General features: G+C 40.8%; 2 protein-coding genes across 4 annotated transcripts; both read right to left on the bottom strand.

Moving 5' to 3' along the window:
* Position 1: 1 nt before the first annotated feature.
* LOC142956837 (uncharacterized protein CXorf38 homolog) lies at positions 2–13024 on the bottom strand. Of its 3 annotated transcripts, XR_012956056.1 has the most exons (8): positions 12238–13024; positions 10659–10796; positions 10430–10555; positions 10005–10157; positions 9440–9529; positions 9181–9215; positions 8543–8605; positions 5603–8243 (listed from the first exon to the last, which is right to left on the bottom strand). XR_012956056.1 is itself a non-coding variant. In XM_076098590.1 (5 exons), the coding sequence occupies exons 1-4, from the start codon at positions 12430–12432 to the stop codon at positions 390–392; spliced, it is 669 nt and encodes a 222-aa protein (XP_075954705.1). In that variant the 5' UTR covers positions 12433–12828; the 3' UTR covers positions 2–285; positions 378–389. The 3 variants fall into 3 exon arrangements, 2 of the variants coding, with proteins under 2 accessions (XP_075954705.1, XP_075954704.1); XM_076098590.1 differs by lacking the exons at positions 5603–8243; positions 8543–8605; positions 9181–9215; ... (2 more) ...; positions 10430–10555; positions 10659–10796 and adding exons at positions 2–285; positions 378–590; positions 696–845; positions 2409–2531 and having other exon boundaries at positions 12238–12828; XM_076098589.1 differs by lacking the exons at positions 5603–8243; positions 8543–8605; positions 9181–9215; ... (2 more) ...; positions 10430–10555; positions 10659–10796 and adding exons at positions 2–285; positions 396–590; positions 696–845; positions 2409–2531 and having other exon boundaries at positions 12238–12813.
* Positions 13025–14462: 1438 nt separating this feature from the next.
* LOC142956677 (uncharacterized protein CXorf38 homolog) lies at positions 14463–15912 on the bottom strand. Its single transcript, XM_076098389.1, has 3 exons — positions 15183–15912; positions 14839–15051; positions 14463–14746 (listed from the first exon to the last, which is right to left on the bottom strand). Exons 1-3 carry the CDS (start codon positions 15306–15308, stop codon positions 14636–14638), a joined length of 450 nt encoding a protein of 149 aa, XP_075954504.1. The 5' UTR covers positions 15309–15912; the 3' UTR covers positions 14463–14635.
* Positions 15913–18791: the final 2879 nt, after the last annotated feature.

Genomic DNA, 18791 nt, shown 5'->3' with positions numbered 1-18791 from the left:
GTTTTGTCAGTGTTTTCTGTTGTTTTTTATTTATTTACCTTTTCAATGACATCCTTTACATGCACATACATTCTGTCACAAATCCCTTGATCTGCTTCAAGTTTGACCTCAATCTATTTCAGGAAGTAAATATAAAGACATAATGCACAACATGCTCCTCATTCTTCCTTCGTCTTATTCTCTGGCCTCCAGTGCGTTGATGACTTGGAGCTCTGCAGAAAACCTCTCGCCCAGATCTCTGTTGGCCTGCAGGAAACCACCCAGCCTCCTCAGCTGCTCCGTGTCCTAAAGAAGAAGGAAGAGTCAGCCGGTCGAAGTCGTGTGACATCTTTCTTTATATGAATCATGTGTACGTGCACAAGTGCACACGGACATACTGTATCTGTTCTTCACACCTGTGTCTCTGCATCATCGTCAGCAGCGTGCAGTAACTCCTGCAGCCTCTCTTGTAGCAACTCCGCCTCCCATTGGCTGATCAAGCCGGCGCTGGTCTCCCATTGGCGGACAGAATCGCTCTCCAGTCCATCCAGGGCAGCGGAATCCATTCGGTCCAAGCCAGAGACACATATTGACAGATCAAGGCTCAGCATCTGGACAAATGAAACGCACATGCGCAAGAAAAACTGTGATGCAAAACAACGCGGATACAGCTTGGACTTGAGAGCTCTCAAAGCAGCACGCACGCACGCACGCACCTCCTCGATCTGCTTTCCAGCTGTTGCCATCTGTGGGACCTGGTCGAGGTGCCGCACAAGCTTCCTCACACTGGTCTGGTAGTGTCTCATCCATTCATCCTTCACACGCAACTCACAGGAATGCATCAACTCGTTCCTGAAACAGATCACCTGGAAGAGCAAAAAAACAAAAAAAAAGACAAATACAAAGCCCGTTGTTGTGTATTGAAACTCCTCCCTCTTTCCTTCTAGTCACAGATATTGTTGAAGTCAAATTTTTCAAGTTCTGGATGCAAAACGTCATATGCATTCAACAATAACAGCATAACAATAAGAAGAAAATAAATCCAATATGCACACTATGCAAGTTGTTTCACTCCCCAACATTTAACGAATTAAAACAGCGTTATTACCAAGGATACAGGCAGATAGTTGACAGACAGGGGGAGCAGACAGACATATCATATTCACTGTGAGAATATGTTGTTGGGAGACTTATAAAATAGAACCACGCTTTATACATCTGAAGAGAGCGTGCACATCTTCCAGCCTGTGATCACGGAGCTTTAGTCTTGAACCTACAAAGTTTGACGCATCTGCCTCCTGGTATATAATGTGTTGAGGTATCCACCAAAAATGTCTGAGACCAATTATTAATTGACTTATTAAATTGAAGATTAAACAGATACTTGAAACAGAGGGAGCCAGTGGTACTGCTGTGTACTGCAGGTGAACTTTGACGCTATACACCTCAACTTTCTGAGGAGCGAGAAGCGAGACCCTGAAGCGCAGCAGCAACGTTCTGTGGTTTGGGCATCAGGCTGACACTTACACAATGGAAACTCCTAGGTTTCCTTTATCCGTACAGGAAGTGCTATCGTCAAGTGTAATTGACTTTTTTATTTTAATTTAATCCTCATTTAAGTTTTATTCCCTTTGATTTGTTACGATTTCTTTCCATTTATTGAACTACGGGTGTTTTGGTCTCAGATATCAATATATTCTTTACATACGATCTCATATTATTTAGTGTAAATTTAATGATGATAGCCTTAATGTGTTTTTCTTTCATTAATAAATATGTAATCATCTGAGCTTCTATGTTGACTGAATGGAAAAGAGCCAAGTAAAGAGGTATAAATAGGAGACAACGAAGAATTGGCTCTTTTTGGGGATTTAAACTTTTGACATTTTGTCTGTTCTTTTACTTATTTTTACACTATCCATTTTTTTTAAACCTTTTATCTTCTTTTTATTGCAAAAAACAAATAAAACTGTTTTGTATTTGGTACATTACGACCAAAGTGCAGCCTTGCTGATCTCTGCGGTGCCTTCGTAGTCTCAAGGTAAGACAGCTCTTCCCCTGGGATCGGCTGACAGCAGTAAATGATTGGTCATAAATCTGAATGACATACCCGTTACGAGCGAAGGTTAAAATGGTGTTGTTCAGTATTATGTGATTGACTGACTTGGTTGGCTCGGATTGTTCTTGATGCTCTGCTTGTTTATCCTGGAGTACTTCCAGTCCTCCTACACCTGTTGCGCGCACACACACACAGAACAACGTCCCTTACCTGGGTCAGAGGTCACTGAACAAGCCGTCTTCCAGTGCCTTGCCCTGGGAGGGGGTGTCGGTTACGCAGCTAGGCTGCACACCTTTTCAAAGGCTTGACGTAACAACTTGACTATGACTGATCAAACAGCACTCCCATTTTAAACAACATGAGCGTTTACCTCTCTCACACATTTTGGATCCACAAAGTGGAAACAATCACAGTGGTTGATTAGGTTGAGCAGAGCAGAGGCATCGCATTGCTCTGCCACCTTCACTTTCCCCTGACCCCGCGGCATGAAGGCCTACAGAGAGACACACAGAGAGAGGGAGAGACAGACAGAGAGAGGGAGAGACAGTCAGAGAGAGGGAGAGACACACAGAGAGAGGGAGAGACAGTCAGAGAGAGGGAGAGACACACAGAGAGAGGGAGAGACACACAGAGAGAGGGAGAGACAGACAGAGAGAGGGAGAGACAGACAGAGAGAGGGAGAGACAGTCAGAGAGAGGGAGAGACAGACAGAGAGAGGGAGAGACAGTAAGACAGACAGAGAGACAGAGAGACAGTCAGACAGATGTTGAGAGAGAGAGACACAAAGACAAAAATAGAGAAAGACATTCATTAGCGATTGGTCTGCTGATTATTTCCTCTATTACTTGATCAGTTGTTTAGAGCAAGGATTCCCAAAGTGTGAGCTGCCTCCAGGGGGTGCGCGAGAGGAAAAATGTAATGGTGGTCTAATGGTGTAATAATTGATATTAAATATTATTTAAAAAAATTTAAGTGGGATTTTTCACAAAAACATGAATTATAAAAATTCCCTTTGTAACATTTAAATTAAAAAACTTACAATTTAATAAATAAATGCACTTCAGCTCCTGCCGCCAGACTGTCTTTTACGTATACACTAGCTAGCCTAGCTTGTGCAGCTAACTTCAGCTAACAGCTAACTTCATTCATTCAGCAACGTTCATGCAAATATGCTAAACTGGCTGAAATTTGGGAAACTGTCAGGTGGGACATCTGAAGCTATCAGTCATAAAAGAGGAGAGGGACAGAGAGAGAGAGAGAGAGAGAGAGAGAGAGAGAGAGAGAGAGAGAGAGAGAGAGAGAGAGAGAGAGAGAGGAATCGGAGGCGAGAGAAACGGAGAGGTGCGTTGGGGAGAGACCGGGAGAAGAAATCGAGCAGGAGTCAGAGAAAGATGAGATGGAGGAGACCGAAAAGGAGGAAGGGATGGCACAGACAAATGGGGAGCACATAGGCCCATCGCGGAGTCAAGGTGAAAAAAGAGGAAACGAGAGTGAGCATCAGACTGGGAAAAAAAGAGAGGAAATATGATAAAAATGATCTGGGTCTGGGCTTCACTTGGATTGTAATGCAGATTGCCCAAAGCCACAGTGCGTGGTGTGCACTGAGGTTCTGGCTAACAGCTGTCTGAAGCCCTCTTATTTACGTCGCCACCTGAACACCAAGCATGCCAGTGCAAGTCAGAAGCCCCTTACATTTTTTATATCGAAATTGGAGGAGTTACAAAACAGCCCAAAACAACTGCAGTCTCATTCATGTGTTGGGTCTACAAAAAACGCACTACGGGCTTCATATCTGGTCACAGAATAGCAAGAAGCTACTTCACACAATCGCCGAAGACGTGTGCTTGCCAGCTGCCAAAGAGATGGTGGAATGTATGATTGGAGAGAGCAACTTTATTGTAATTCGATTCAGATTAATGTAACCGCTATGGATGGTTAATTGTAAATTAAATGTGATGCAATCTGCCTCCGAGCCTGTGCGTGTGTCCTCGCCATCCTTATTGCTCTTTAAAAGTGACGCCTTGTGTAACTGAAATGTATTGAAACTTTGTTGCAGTGTTTCAGGGCGTTTTCACACCCGTAGTTCGTTTGCTTTGTTCCGATTCAGGGATTAATATGATACAATGTTGCAGTTGTCCCTTTGTTCGGTTTGTGTTCACACTGCAACATTTAACAGCGGACTAAATCTTGTAAACAAACGCCACGCGCGAGCAAACTGTTCTCTCATTGGTCCGATTGTTATGCGGCTATAAATAGGCTCTGTTGATTTTTTTTTTTTAAGGTGTGGGGGATTGGGGGTGCGTGAACCCGGTTGGGATGTAGAAGGGGGTGCGTGGCCTAAACAGTTTGGGAACCGCTGGTTTAGAGTATGAAATGTCAAAAGTTACAAAGCCCAGAAGACCAGAAAGAGGACTTTTATTTTTTATAATTTCATCTCGACATAAAGTATCTGAGTTTTTACAGTGACAGCTCATCTGTTATGCGACAGATCACAAATCAATCCATGTGTTAAAAATACTGAACAAAATCAATGAAAGGTCCTTGGGTGACATTTCTAACCAAATGTAATGTTTTCAGAATTGTCCCATTAAAACTTGGTTTGGTTCCTCTAAACTAGTGGTTCCCAACCTTTATTTGATCTGATGTAAATGATGTAAATGATGTAAGGTGAGCTTCAGTTAGACACCACCATTTAACTGGATTTACACCTTTAAAATCTCCTGGAGTGGCAGAAGATGAATGTTGCAGCCATTAATCCATTACGTTGAGCTATTTAGACTTCTAACACTTTCAACTGAGTCAGGTTGTCAGGATTTAATGCTTCCCTTTATATACCAGGGAACTGAATCTCTTTGGGTTCTGGACTGCTGGTCGGATTAAACAGTCAGTTGAGATAGCTCACCTCGGGCTGTGGATATATTAGGCTTGTTTTCCGCTCTATTGTCTGACATTTTATAGACAAAACAATATAGAAAACAACTGTCAGATTAATCACTAAAAGGGGGGAGAAAAGGCATTAGTTGCAGCTCTTACTAAATATTACTCAACTACATATTATATAGGAGACTCTTATGTCTGTATGTCAAAATTAGGACCACATTTCCCATAAACCAACATCAAGAAATGAAGTGTTCCGTTGTTAATGACAACATACTGAAGTAAATGATATTAAACCCCAGTCACAGCAGATTTTAGGTCCGGTGGGATGACTTCACTGCAAAAAATAAAATTTAAGTAAGATGAAATATCTTAAATCAAGGCAATATATGCTTGTTTTTTGTCTGACAAGATATTTCTTCTTACCAGGCAGGTTTTATGTTCGAGCATTTCACTTGCTTCAAGCGTTTCAGTCCTTAATTATCTTAATACCGTATTATAACTTGTTACTGAGATTTTATTACTGGTTCTGAGCAAGTTAATGCTTGAAACTAGAATTGCCAGAATTATAAGGCTGTTTGACCACCACTGACAAGTACAAAACTGCTTTGTCAAAGTCAGAATTTCTTATTTCAAGCATCCTATCCTTTTCATCTCTTCACATATTAAAAACAGATAACGACCAAATGGAATTCATTGTTTTATTGTCAATCTTACAACACAGCACAGCAATTATGTATTCCTATAGAGAAAATACATTACAGAGTAAAGACAGTACTTAACAAAGTCAAACTATTGCATTAAGAACAAAGTTTGTCCTCAGCCTGTCTCATCCTTTAGCAAGTTAAAATGAGCACTGTGCTAACATCTCATTTGGAATATAAAGGTTGCCATTACATTCATCTGGCCAAGACCATATGGTTATGAACATAAGAAGAAATACCATGTGATAGTTCTGTAGATCTAAATGGACTCTTAATAAATGTTATCTAATAGACTCTAATAAACACAGCCAGTATTATACCAAGATTCAGATGATTTACTGTATTTAGGTACACAGTGCAATCACCAATGTAGTGGAAAATATTCCTATACCGTATATACTACGCAAAAACTTATCATTACACCAATGCACTGCACAAACACATTTCAGGAGGTTAGTCCTTAATTTGACCATAGTTCAAAGTACAACATTGCTTTAAAAGCTTTGAAGTCTTTTCATATCTGGGGAACACACTATGAGTCATTTGAACAGTTGTGCAATTCTATTATATCCCCAAGATGGTATTTAACTTGTACAAAAGTTTGGCTCTTGCTGCTGATTGTGTAATAAGAGGTCAAATCAACCAGCTTTTCAGCATCCACTAACTCAGTGGCCTGTGCAAGGTGTGGTATCTCAGCTTGATAAGCCATGACGTTTCCATCAAAGCATAGTTTGAAATGGTTGATATTCCAAACAATAAAGCGAAGAATCAACAAGAAATATGTTTTTCACCAGTCCAAATTCTGGTATGTTACCATTCAGTACTTTGGCAAGGATCATGGACTTCTGAGTTATGTATTTATTACCATTTATCACAAGCCATTTGACTGATACAGCATGGTTTACTTCATTGAAACCTAGGAAGTATCTCACTTTCCCCCGTAAATACTGTAGATCCTTAACCTCAGATACAGGTCCCATTTCCCTTTCATTTAAAAGAATTGGGTGCATTGAAGGGTCAACATTTTGCCAGCTTTCATATATTTGGTTCTGATTAATCAGAGACTTGCAAATATTTTTTAAATTGAGCTTAGAAGCCCATTGTTTAAATAAACAATGTTTAGACTCGAACCGCATACACATATGTCTGACCATTGGACACAATGATTTTATTTGTGATGGCAAATGTATCATATAATGCTGTTTAGATGTAACACTGCGGTCTGGAAAAAGCTTCTTCCAAAGCTTCAAATGATTTTCAATTTGTAACTTCAACCTAGACACAGTTGCTATGGTAAGACCAGGTGCAAACACTATCTGCACAATCTCTATGAGCTCAATTGTCAATTGCACATATGCATTGACTTCCACACTACCGTCACTTGATATTAATGTAGTAACAGAAATTGGGGATGGCCGATCTCTAATATCTAGAGGGGAATAAGGGAAACCAAGAATAGCAGAATTCACTGAGTCAAGATCTATTTGTCCTGACTGAACATGATGATTAAAAACACATTTGATTTCCAATGGGGCTATGCCCTCCAGAATCACATGCATAATGTGTTGCGGAGTTTGTTGTATAATATTAAAGGCTGGGAATTCAACTAACTTGCTCCTTCGATTGATCCTGTATGTTGTTCTCAGGCTGTTGCGAAGCAAGTCTGTGTTTGCCTTTTCTATTTCATCACACTGTCTGACATGTTTCTCCAATGTCCTTTTAGTATATGCATCCTCATTAAAGTGTGACTGCATGTCCTCAAAAGAACGCTCACAGTGTCTGCTCTTACTGTAGGCAAAGCCCACACCCTCTTTGAACCCTGCTAGTTCATGCTGTGCCAGGGTGTCACCACAGAGAGAGACCATAGCACCATATATCGTTTTCTCTCCGTTAATAGTTTGCATTTTGACACCACTGTACAATGCATCCATGTCTTCCTTGATTATATTCAAAATTACATCTACACCAGATTGATGGAAGTCTGCTGATCTAGCCATGACAAGTAGCCTAATAACAGCCAGTTTAGACCTGTATTTTGGATTTATATTTCCGAGGGTGTAGTATACCATTAACAACTTATTTTTTGATGCAAAGGATCCTAGTGGATTACAGATCTCTATTTCATCCATGTACAGAACACTCTGCAATGGATTTGGTTTCTCTGAAAATAAGGGATGTGATTTTAGAAGAGCACCATCAACAATATCATGAAAGAAACCTTCCCTGCACCTCTGGGGTCCCTTTTCATTCATAGACAAAATCCTTTGGTGTGATAAGAACGGTTCGAGACTTTTGACTAATGGTACATAATAAAATACTTTGTATTTGATGAAAAAGTATTTTGATCCTCCACGTTTCTTCCTGCATATGGTTCGAGCATTTGGAATTTCCTCTGCGTCCAAAGAGCTAAACTGCTTCTTGATAACACTATTCTGTATAAATGTTGTTGCAACGCTAGCAAAAGGGTCACTGAAATTGTCAAATATATCCATAGCATCTTTTTCAAATTGACCTGATGTGCTTCCTGAATGCTTCTTTACCACTCCCTCCATCTGCTTCCTGAGGTAGTCCACTAGTGATGACTGATACTGCTGTACCCCAGCAACAATGTCATTCATGCCTTTCTGAAAATGAGAGAGAGAGAGAGAGAGAGAGAGAGAGAGAGAGAGAGAGAGAGAGAGAGAGACAGAGAGACAGAGAGACAGAGAGACAGAGAGGTGATGTCATCAATCCTGGAGGATGGAACACACCATCATGGTACTTGCAGTTTTGCTTATGACATAGTAATTAACATGAGGGATCTACAACAGTAAAGTGGATAACATGGCACTAAGATTGAACTCAACCATCACTGAATCACTACAAAATGCTCTGCATAACTGTGTAACTAACCAAATGCTGTGCTCTGAAAAACGCATCTTACCTGTGAGAGACGATGCTTGGCTCGGGCATTTATCACAAAGGCAGTGGCATGTTTTATCAGATCCTAAAAAAAGTGGAAAATGAATGTAGCATCCTGAAATGTGCAGGCACGATATTACTAGTTTATAACAAACATAATGTTTGTGACAGAATAAATTGTTGCAAAGACTAACTATGAATGCTATTAGTATAGACAAGAACTTTAAAAATATATATGGTCAATAGGGATGCACAGTATTAATTTTTTTCAGCCGATACGATAACAGATAATCACTTGCTCCTCATGGCCGATACCGATAAGATAATCGATAATTTCACATTTTTGTATTTTAAAAAGAAGTTCATATCATCTGTAGTTTATACACACCTGAGGGTAAGAAAGGCTCAGATGGGAGGTTTAAGATTGGATCCGTAAACGCCTCATATATATATATATATATATATATATATATATACACATTTATATTTAAATTTATTATATATATAAAGAAATATAAATGTTTAGAAATGTGATATGTTGGTTACTTGGGGGGAGCAGAAACAAGATAAGTTGACATGGTGAGAAAAGAGCCAGACAAGTTAAAGGATTAAAAAAAGATCTGGTTTGGTGTGAAACATCTAGCAGCAATCTTGCATTACCTGTGATTACGTTTACTACTCCATCGCTGTGTGCACTACAAACACACACACACAGAGAATCATGGCTTAAAAGGAGCTATAGTTGAAAAAGTATTTTAAAAACAAAAAGGTGGAACTTGCATATCTTACAGGATGCATATTTTAGTTTTTTTTGTTGACTTACTGAACGGCTGCTAAAATGTAATTGAAACATACTGTATGAACAGAATTAGCACGGTTAAAAATAAAGTCGAATACAGGTGTGTTTCGTGTGTCTTACTATGTCCTCCAGATGTTTTTCATCTTGAGCCGGAATTTTCTGAGCCGCCATGTCGTCAGGCAACATCAGTCTACAGTCAAGGTTCTGAATCTGAAAACAAAGCAAAGTATAAGCCTTCGTATTCAAAAGGAACAATTTTTGGCTTTTAGTAAAATGTCTGGAAAACTATTAAATGGGTTGGCATGAACATTTGTACACATTCATGGTCCCCAGAGGATGTATGAGTTTGTTGATCCCATGGCTTTTCTAGCACCACCATGAGGTTGACATTTGTGGTTTTTGAGGGAAACATCACAAATATTGGATGTATTGCAATGAAATTTGATAACTTTTTCATCTATTGTCATCATCAGGTCGTTTTTTAAATTAATCCAACACTTTTGTTTCTGACCCTATGCTGTATCCATCCTCAGCAGTGTTTAGCGCTGCTGAGGGAATTAAATAACTCAAAATCATAGTGGGAATCTAAATAATGTCTCATACGGTGATAAAACCATGAGTATGATAAAGTAGCACCTATCAATTGTTTTTGAATATTCCTATTAAATTAGACATAAACACAAACCTCATCGATGTCTTTAGACAGGCTTTTGAATTCAGGATCATGTTTTCCCAGCACCCCACCAAGCTTTCTGATTCGATTAAAGTAGTCGAGAAAATCCTTTTGCTTCAAGTCGAAACGTGCTGCATGCATAATATTGTTTCGGACGCTGAGTATCTACGCACAGTGGACAAAAAAAGAAGACTCCTATTAGATGTTAGTAAAGGTAGGGATGGGTTTCAAGGAAGTGGCCACATTGTCACTGCAACCAAACCCACAACTTGGTCATTCTAACTGGCACAATTCATTCAGTTAATTTTGTCAGACAACTAAACAAATATAAAATATTCATTAAAATAGGGAAAAAAGAGACATCCCACAGCACACGTTTGTTTCTATGTGAATGTTGACTTTATGTACTGTATGTGTGTGTACAACGAAGTATTTACATTGTCACACAATCCGCCGAGCTCAAACTGCTTGAAGTGCTTGCATTGATTCATGAGACACAGAAGTGCAGCAATGTCAAAGTCCCCAATGGAATTATGGTCCTTATGACCACCTGGCATGTACATCTGAACACAGGAGAAGGTATTGTTAGTGTGACACCTGGCAAACCATCAGACCAAGTCCACTTAACATAACATAAAAGAAATGTGATGACGCCTGCAAACTTACCTTAGCCACTTCCCATTTATCTTGGAACCACTGGTCGGGCTTACTGTTCATCCACATCACCTTTCCACGCGGACTGGTGTGGTTGGCCAATATTAAATCTCTCCAAGAGGAACACACCTCACAATCTAGAGGAGGACTCTGCAATCAGCAGCGTCAACACAGGAGGTCACATTATGAAGGCAAATCACTGTCAAAATCCGAGAGCGAAAATGAAATCCACGCGCGCGCGCAAATCAAACAGCTGCGCGCGTATTTTACTTTTGACGAGCGCTTTTACATCATTCCGCGAGCAAAATTCCCTTTCGCGCGATCGAAATTCGCTCGCAAAACTTTAACCTGCTCGCTTGTGAGTAGTTTTTCTTATTGACAGTAATGGGCGGGCCCAGTCTCTATTGTATCTCTACACCTAATTTGTTACAATCCTCGTCTTTGGATAGACCGGATATCACTCTGACACAGACGCTAGGAGGAGATTTTCAGATTGCACTACAGGTCAGGGGCAAATAATGTACATTTTACTGCACGGGTACTTTTACTTTCTGCACAGTACATTTTGCTGATAATAACATAATTGACCAAGGTTTTGAATGCAGGTATTTTACTCGTAGTGGATTGTTTCATCAGTATGGTATTAGTACTTTTACTAGGATCTGAATACTTTTTCATCCACTAATTACTTGTCAGTGATTTAAGTTTGGCAAACAGTTAATATACAAACAGTGGTCCCTAATCTTGGCTCCAGATCTTTGAGCAGGTCCAAATTGTTGCTAATAGTCTATACAACTACATTATATATCTTCTGTAAACACAACAGTATGATTAAATGATCACATCAAGACAACCCATCATGCAGTATAGGCCAGGTCTGAGCCAGCAGCACATTTGTAATCTGATATCAGTATTTGGGCCAAAGCTGGGGTTAATTATAAAAAGTTAGAATGTTGTAGTATGTGGGCCAGAACTGGGCCGCAGCATTTTACCATATGTTTAAACGCATCGGGCCAGGTCAGGCCCACTTACGTTTCATCTGACAGTCATGCTGTATATTGGCCAGTTTCGGGCCGAGGACCCGGGCGTAGTGGGCCAGAAGAAACGCAATCATATGGCCCAACAATGGGTCGGGTGAATTTTGCTATCTTGGGTGATTCAAAAATGTCTGTGCTCTATTTTTGCAGTGAAACTTATTTTCCTTAACTTCTGGTTTCGTTTTCGACGAAACCAGATTGACCACAATTGGATGTTACCGTCCACTCCTTTCACACGTAGGCTACATTTATTAGTGGCTACGGATATCATAGTATGATGTTTTACGCAGCAGAAGCTGTCAACCTGCTCTTAATTTACTGTCAGTAACGTAGAAACGTAATAACAATAGTAATTCATTAATGCCAACTAAGTTAACTCCCAAAGCTGTAGTCACATAGGTAACTTTTCTACCCGAGACCGTCTCTGCTCTATACTAATACACTTGTACGAGCTCACCTGTCAGACTCGTGTGGTAGTGAGTGATAATGACTTCTCTATGGCTGATTTATTTCATTTCAATGAAGCACGGTGGTGTTGTACTTAATGTTCGTACCTGGTTCTGTTGTGGTTTCCAGTTATTCAAATTGCAATTCTTCACACACGGTTTCTCGCCGCATTCGTCGCCCAGCTTTCGGTGGAAAATCCCAAATTCCTTATCGATGAAACGCTCCAGCGGCTTCTGAAGACAACGCAACGCCACAATAACTTTGAACCAATTCTGGTTCTCAAACTCCCGAAAGTGCTCCATGACGGAGCAACACCGCGCAGATATATTTGCTCTTTTGTTACAGTAAAGTAATCAGACTGCTGCTAAGATACGCACTACTACTTTGAAAGTTTTTTCGCCGACTATTTGTAGACGTTGATTAAACGTTCACCAGACCAGATTTCAAATACTGGCTTTCAACTGATAAATGTAGAAATGTAGTGGTTTCTTAGTAAGCCTCTAAAATGATGATATATTATTATTAGCACAACGTAGAGGACGGAAAATTGTAGTATTGCAAATACTATATTCTAAGCGTGAACTTAATCAACGTCTACAAATAGTCGGCTAAAAAAAGGCTCGGTCGAGTTCTTCTTCTTCTTGTTTGAGGTTTATTGGCGGCGGTTCCTTCAACTGCGCCTCACCTGGAAAGTAGACGTAGAAAGGGGCGTTGACAAAAAACTGCGTTCGGGGGTACATCCCAAGTCTCTTAATTGCATCCCCGTTTAACTCACTTGGGTCCTTTCCTTGCGTCTTAGTCCCTCCCACCAGGGATGCATGGAGGAAACCATGCGAGGAGAGAGGAACGAGGAAATATGTTTTAAGAGACATGAGACGTCCTTTCCTCAGTTGCGTCACGTGAAGCCACGTCTTTTTCTGATGACGGAGGATCAGCTGATCACAGCTGGATCAGCTGTCAGTCGGCTTTAACAAACTGTGTCCTGTGTTCTGTTTATAAGCACAGGATCCATTTCTACCAGCGGAATGCGATCGTCTTATTTATGAATTATTTGCGTCTGTACATTTGGAAATACAGATTGTGACGTCATTATTAAATAACCCAGAATATGATTATTATTTCTCTTAAATGATAAAACTCATCAAACCCGACAATCAGGAATGAACAGCCTCACGTGACTGAATAAAATGATGATAAATGATTTAAAAAGTGTTTCGTCTCTCTCTCTCTCTCTCTCTCTCTCTCTCTCTCTCTCTATATATATATATATATATATATATATATATATATATATATATATATATATATATATGTGTGTGTGTGTGTGTTTCATCTCTCCAGTTCCCTCTGACTTTAATTGTTTCCATAATAAAAGTTCAGATCATGAAAACACAAATCTTTCTAATAAATGAAGAAAGTTGTTTGTGGTCCTTTTGTTGTTCAGACTACATTAAACATATATTTAAACCAGATGTTGAATCACAAAACTAATCAAATATAAAGCTTGATCTACGATCAGTCTTCACTGTTTACATGTTGAAACAAATCTTATCAGTCTGATCGGCTGCAGCGTCCAATCACATAATCACATGAACAATGAGGGGGCGTGTCGGCCGTTAAAAGACTTCCTGGAAGGCTGTTCTCGTGGGTCCTCGCTCATGGCTCCTCGGAGATCCCTCCTCTCTCCTCGATCCTCGCTCCTCCGATCTAAATAAGAGCTTTGGGACGGCCGTCAATATGGCGGTGCAGAACAACTTCCGGTTCAAGCGAGGAGCGAGGAGCGAGGAAATGACAATTAAGAGACTTGGGATGTATCCTAAGATGTTCAGACCCCATTTCAATGTGTTTTCAACCAGAAATCAACGTTGAAATCCGGGTTAGTGCTCACTGGGTTAAGTCATGTCCGGTGTTCAGGAATGTCTTCAGAGGAGTCACCGATTGTTCTAGAACTCCTGCTTTCCGTTTAACAGGATTCACTATGTTGACCAGATTATATATCCCTACAATCCTTTTCCTTTTGAGCAACGTTTGAGCTTTTATCCTCGAAAAAATACATTTAATGCCCTTCATGCATCAACAACAAGCTGCTAAAACATACAACACATGTAAGCGTTATTCTTTTTTAAAATCATCTTACTGTGTCTGCAGACAACTTGCTGTGTGTACTTGTACTGTTAGTTTACATAAACACAGTGTGGTGAAATCAAAGTATATTCACTCAAGTTCTGTACTTATTTACAGAAGTATTTCCTTCATATGCTACTTTATTCTTGTATAATAGTTACTTGAAATCCAGATCGATCATCCGGTCAATCAGGAACAAGTCAAGGGGTTTTGTCAGTGTTTTCAGTTGTTTTTTATTTATTTACCTTTTCAATGACATCCTTTACATGGACATACATTCTGTCACAAATCCCTTGATCTGCTTCAAGTTTGACCTCAATCTATTTCAGGAAGTAAATACAAAGACATAATGCACAACATGCTCCTCATTCTTCCTTCGTCTTATTCTCTGGCCTCCAGTGCGTTGATGGCTTGGAGCTCTGCAGAAAACCTCTCGCCCAGATCTCTGTTGGCCTGCAGGAAACCACCCAGCCTCCTCAGCTGCTCCGTGTCCTAAAGAAGAAGGAAGAGTCAGCCGGTCGAAGTCATGTGACATCTTTCTTTATATGCATCATGTCTATATGCACAAGTGCACACGGACATACTGTATCTGTTCTTCGCAGCTGTGTCTCTGCATCATCGTCAGCAGCGTGCAGTAACTCCTGCAGCCTCTCTTGTAGCAACTCAGCCTCCCATTGGCTGATCAAGCCGGCGCTGGTCTCCCATTGGCAGACAGAATCGCTCTCCAGTCCATCCAGGGCAGCGGAATCCAGTCGGTCCAAGCCAGAGACACATATTGACAGATCAAGGCTCAGCATCTGGACAAATGAAACGCACATGCGCAAGAAAAACTGTGATGCAAAACAACGCGGATACAGCTTGGACTTGAGAGCTCTCAAAGCAGCGGCTTTGAGAGCGCACACACGCACGCACGCACGCACGCACGCACCTCCTCGATCTGCTTTCCAGCTGTTGCCATCTGTGGTACCTGGTCGAGGTGCCGCACAAGCTTCCTCACAGTGGTCTGGTAGTGTCTCATCCATTCATCCTTCACACGCAACTCACAGGAATGCATCAACTCGTTCCTGAAACAGATCACCTGGAAGAGCAAAAAAACAAAAAAAAAGACAAATACAAAGCCCGTTGTTGTGTATTGAAACTCCTCCCTCTTTCCTTCTAGTCACAGATATTGTTGAAGTCAAATTTTTCAAGTTCTGGATGCAAAACGTCATATGCATTCAACAATAACAGCATAACAATAAGAAGAAAATAAATCCAATATGCACACTATGCAAGTTGTTTCACTCCCCAACATTTAACGAATTAAAACAGCGTTATTACCAAGGATACAGGCAGATAGTTGACAGACAGGGGGAGCAGACAGACATATCATATTCACTGTGAGAATATGTTGTTGGGAGACTTATAAAATAGAACCACGCTTTATACATCTGAAGAGAGCGTGCACATCTTCCAGCCTGTGATCACGGAGCTTTAGTCTTGAACCTACAAAGTTTGACGCATCTGCCTCCTGGTATATAATGTGTTGAGGTATCCACCAAAAATGTCCGAGACCAATTATTAATTGACTTATTAAATTGAAGATTAAACAGATACTTGAAACAGAGGGAGCCAGTGGTACTGCTGTGTACTGCAGGTGAACTTTGACGCTACCCAACACCTCAACTTTCTGAGGAGCGAGAAGCGAGACCCTGAAGCACAGCAACGTTCTGTGGTTTGGGCATCAGGCTGACACTTACACAATGGAAACTCCTAGGTTTCCTTTATCCGTACAGGAAGTGCTATCGTCAAGTGTAATTGACTTTTTTATTTTAATTTAATCCTCATTTAAGTTTTATTCCCTTTGATTTGTTACGATTTCTTTCCATTTATTGAACTACGGGTGTTTTGGTCTCAGATATCAATATATTCTTTACATACGATCTCATATTATTTAGTGTAAATTTAATGATGATAGCCTTAATGTGTTTTTCTTTCATTAATAAATATGTAATCATCTGAGCTTCTATGTTGACTGAATGGAAAAGAGCCAATTAAAGAGGTATAAATAAGAGACAACGAAGAATCAAGCTTCTTCTTAGGGGGTTTATATCTTGGCTCTCTTTGGGGATTTAAACTTTTGGCATTTTGTCTTTTCTTTTACTTATTTTTAGACTATCCATTTTTTAACCTTTTATCTTCTTTTTATTGCAAAAAACAAAACTGGTTTGTATTTGGTACATTACGACCAAAGTGCAGCCTTGCTGATCTCTGCGGTGCCTTCGTAGTCTCAAGGTAAGACAGCTCTTCCCCTGGGATCGGCTGACGGCAGTAAATGATTGGTCATAAATCTGAGTGACATACCCGTTACGAGCGAAGGTTAAAATGGTGTTGTTCAGTATTATGTGATTTACTGACTTGGTTGGCTCGGATTGTTCTTGATGCTCTGCTTGTTTATCATGCATGATGGTGCATTGTGATTATAGTGCTAAGACATTAGCTGTTGTGTTTTTAGTGAAGACATAGGGGTCAGATTGGCATCTAGATTGAGGGTGTTAGGCCCAGGGTCCCGAAGCTGCCCTATATAACCGAGCGGGGTTCCCAACCACACGGGGTTCCTCCTCCAGTAGTGGCCCTTTAGAGCGGGGGCCCATCCTGGAGTACTTCCAGTCCTCCTACACCTGTTGCACACACAACAACGTCCCTTACCTGGGTCAGAGGTCACTGAACAAGCCGTCTTCCAGTGCCTTGCCCTGGGAGGGGGTGTCGGTTATGCAGCTAGGCTGCACACCTTTTCAAAGGCTTGACGTAACTACTTGACTATGACTGATCAAACAGCATTCCCATTTTAAACAACATGAGCGTTTACCTCTCTCACACATTTTGGATCCACAAAGTGGAAACAATCACAGTGGTTGATTAGGTTGAGCAGAGCGGAGGCATCGCATTGCTCTGCCACCTTTACTTTCCCCTGACCCCGCGGCATGAAGGCCTACAGAGAGACACACAGAGAGAGGGAGAGACACACAGAGAGAGGGAGAGAGAGACAGAGAGAGGTAGAGACAGACAGAGAGAGGGAGAGACAGTCAGACAGACAGAGAGAGGGAGAGACAGTCAGACAGATGTTGAGAGAGAGAGACACAAAGACAAAAATAGAGAAAGACATTCATTAACGATTGGTCTGCTGATTATTTCCTCTATTACTTGATCAGTTGTTTAGAGTATGAAATGTCAAAAGTTACAAAGCCCAGAAGACCAGAAAGAGGACTTTTTAAAAAATAATTTCAGCTTGACATAAAGTATCTGAGTTTTTACAGTGACAGTCCATCTGTTATGCGACAGATCACAAATCAATCCATCACAGGAGCAACATTAACACCAGATCAAACTCATTTCAAAGTCATTTCAAAATCAAAGTGGCATGATAGGTATGTACCTATCCCAAGAGTGGTATGCTACTGTTGTTCATAGGTACCTATCCCAAGAGTGGTATGCTACTGTTGTTCATAGGTACCTATCCCAAGAGTGGTATGCTACTGTTGTTCAGGGTTAGGTACCGATACTTGGAGTGGTATGCTATTGTTGTTCAGGGTTAGGTATCGATACCTGGAGTGGTATGTGTTGAAGAAATCATTCAAGTCCAGTTCAGAAGTTGCTGTGATGTTGTGAGTTTATTAAAGCATGCAGGCACACTGGTGACCTCACAGACACAGAACAGATCTGAGCCGGTGAGCCGGCGCTACTAGTCTGAGGGTATCCTCATGAGTTCAGTTAAGCCGGTCATTAAAGATTTTATGATTTTTCTTCTAAACATGCAGTACATTGTGAATTTTGTGATGTAATACAAATGTCCCTTTATTATTTGTCTTGAGAACATGTATTAAACTGCAATTATGTATTGAATGTCTATTGTGATTATTGTATTTGTTGGAAATTAAATGCAAAAGTATTGGGTTGTATTACCCTTTCTAAATAAACGGTAAAATTCTGGCATATAATGTAAAATCACCATAAAACCCAATTATCATACAATCACATACCGTAATCCAGTATATGGTAAGATACCGTAAAAGTAAATTACGGTAGCTTCATTGTAAAAAATCAGTAAATTACTGGCGTCCCTGCTGCCAGTAAGTTACCGTTATTTTACGGTGAAATTGTTTAGAGTGATATATAGGGGACAGTGGGCTGCCTTTGATAGGCAACATGACACGTCAAAGGCTCAAACAGCCGACCTTGTGGTCACCAGACAACCCTCTCAACCCAGTGAGCCACGGTCACCCACCTTTTCCACCGAAGAAAATCTAAGAGCCAATCAGCTCTTTGATCCGAAGACAGCCAGAAGTTTCCCATCATACCCTGGGGTCACGCAGTCAGTGGAGGGCAACTGCAGCGCCTGGCTCTAAAATCTGCGGCCACCCCGCTCTCGTGAGGTTATCGTTGCCCACGTGATCATGACGTCAGCGCAAGTCCCATCATGCCCTGGGGTCATGCAGTCGGTGGAGAGCAATTCTGCATCGCCTGGCTCTAAAACTGCGGCCGCCTTGCTCACGTGAGA

The sequence above is a fragment of the Anarhichas minor genome, unplaced genomic scaffold (genome assembly GCF_050575085.1).
Source record: "Anarhichas minor isolate MPS153535 unplaced genomic scaffold, ASM5057508v1 ptg000024l, whole genome shotgun sequence".
NCBI classification, from domain to species: Eukaryota; Metazoa; Chordata; class Actinopteri; order Perciformes; family Anarhichadidae; genus Anarhichas; species Anarhichas minor.
This window is presented reverse-complemented; position numbering and strand designations above follow the sequence as displayed.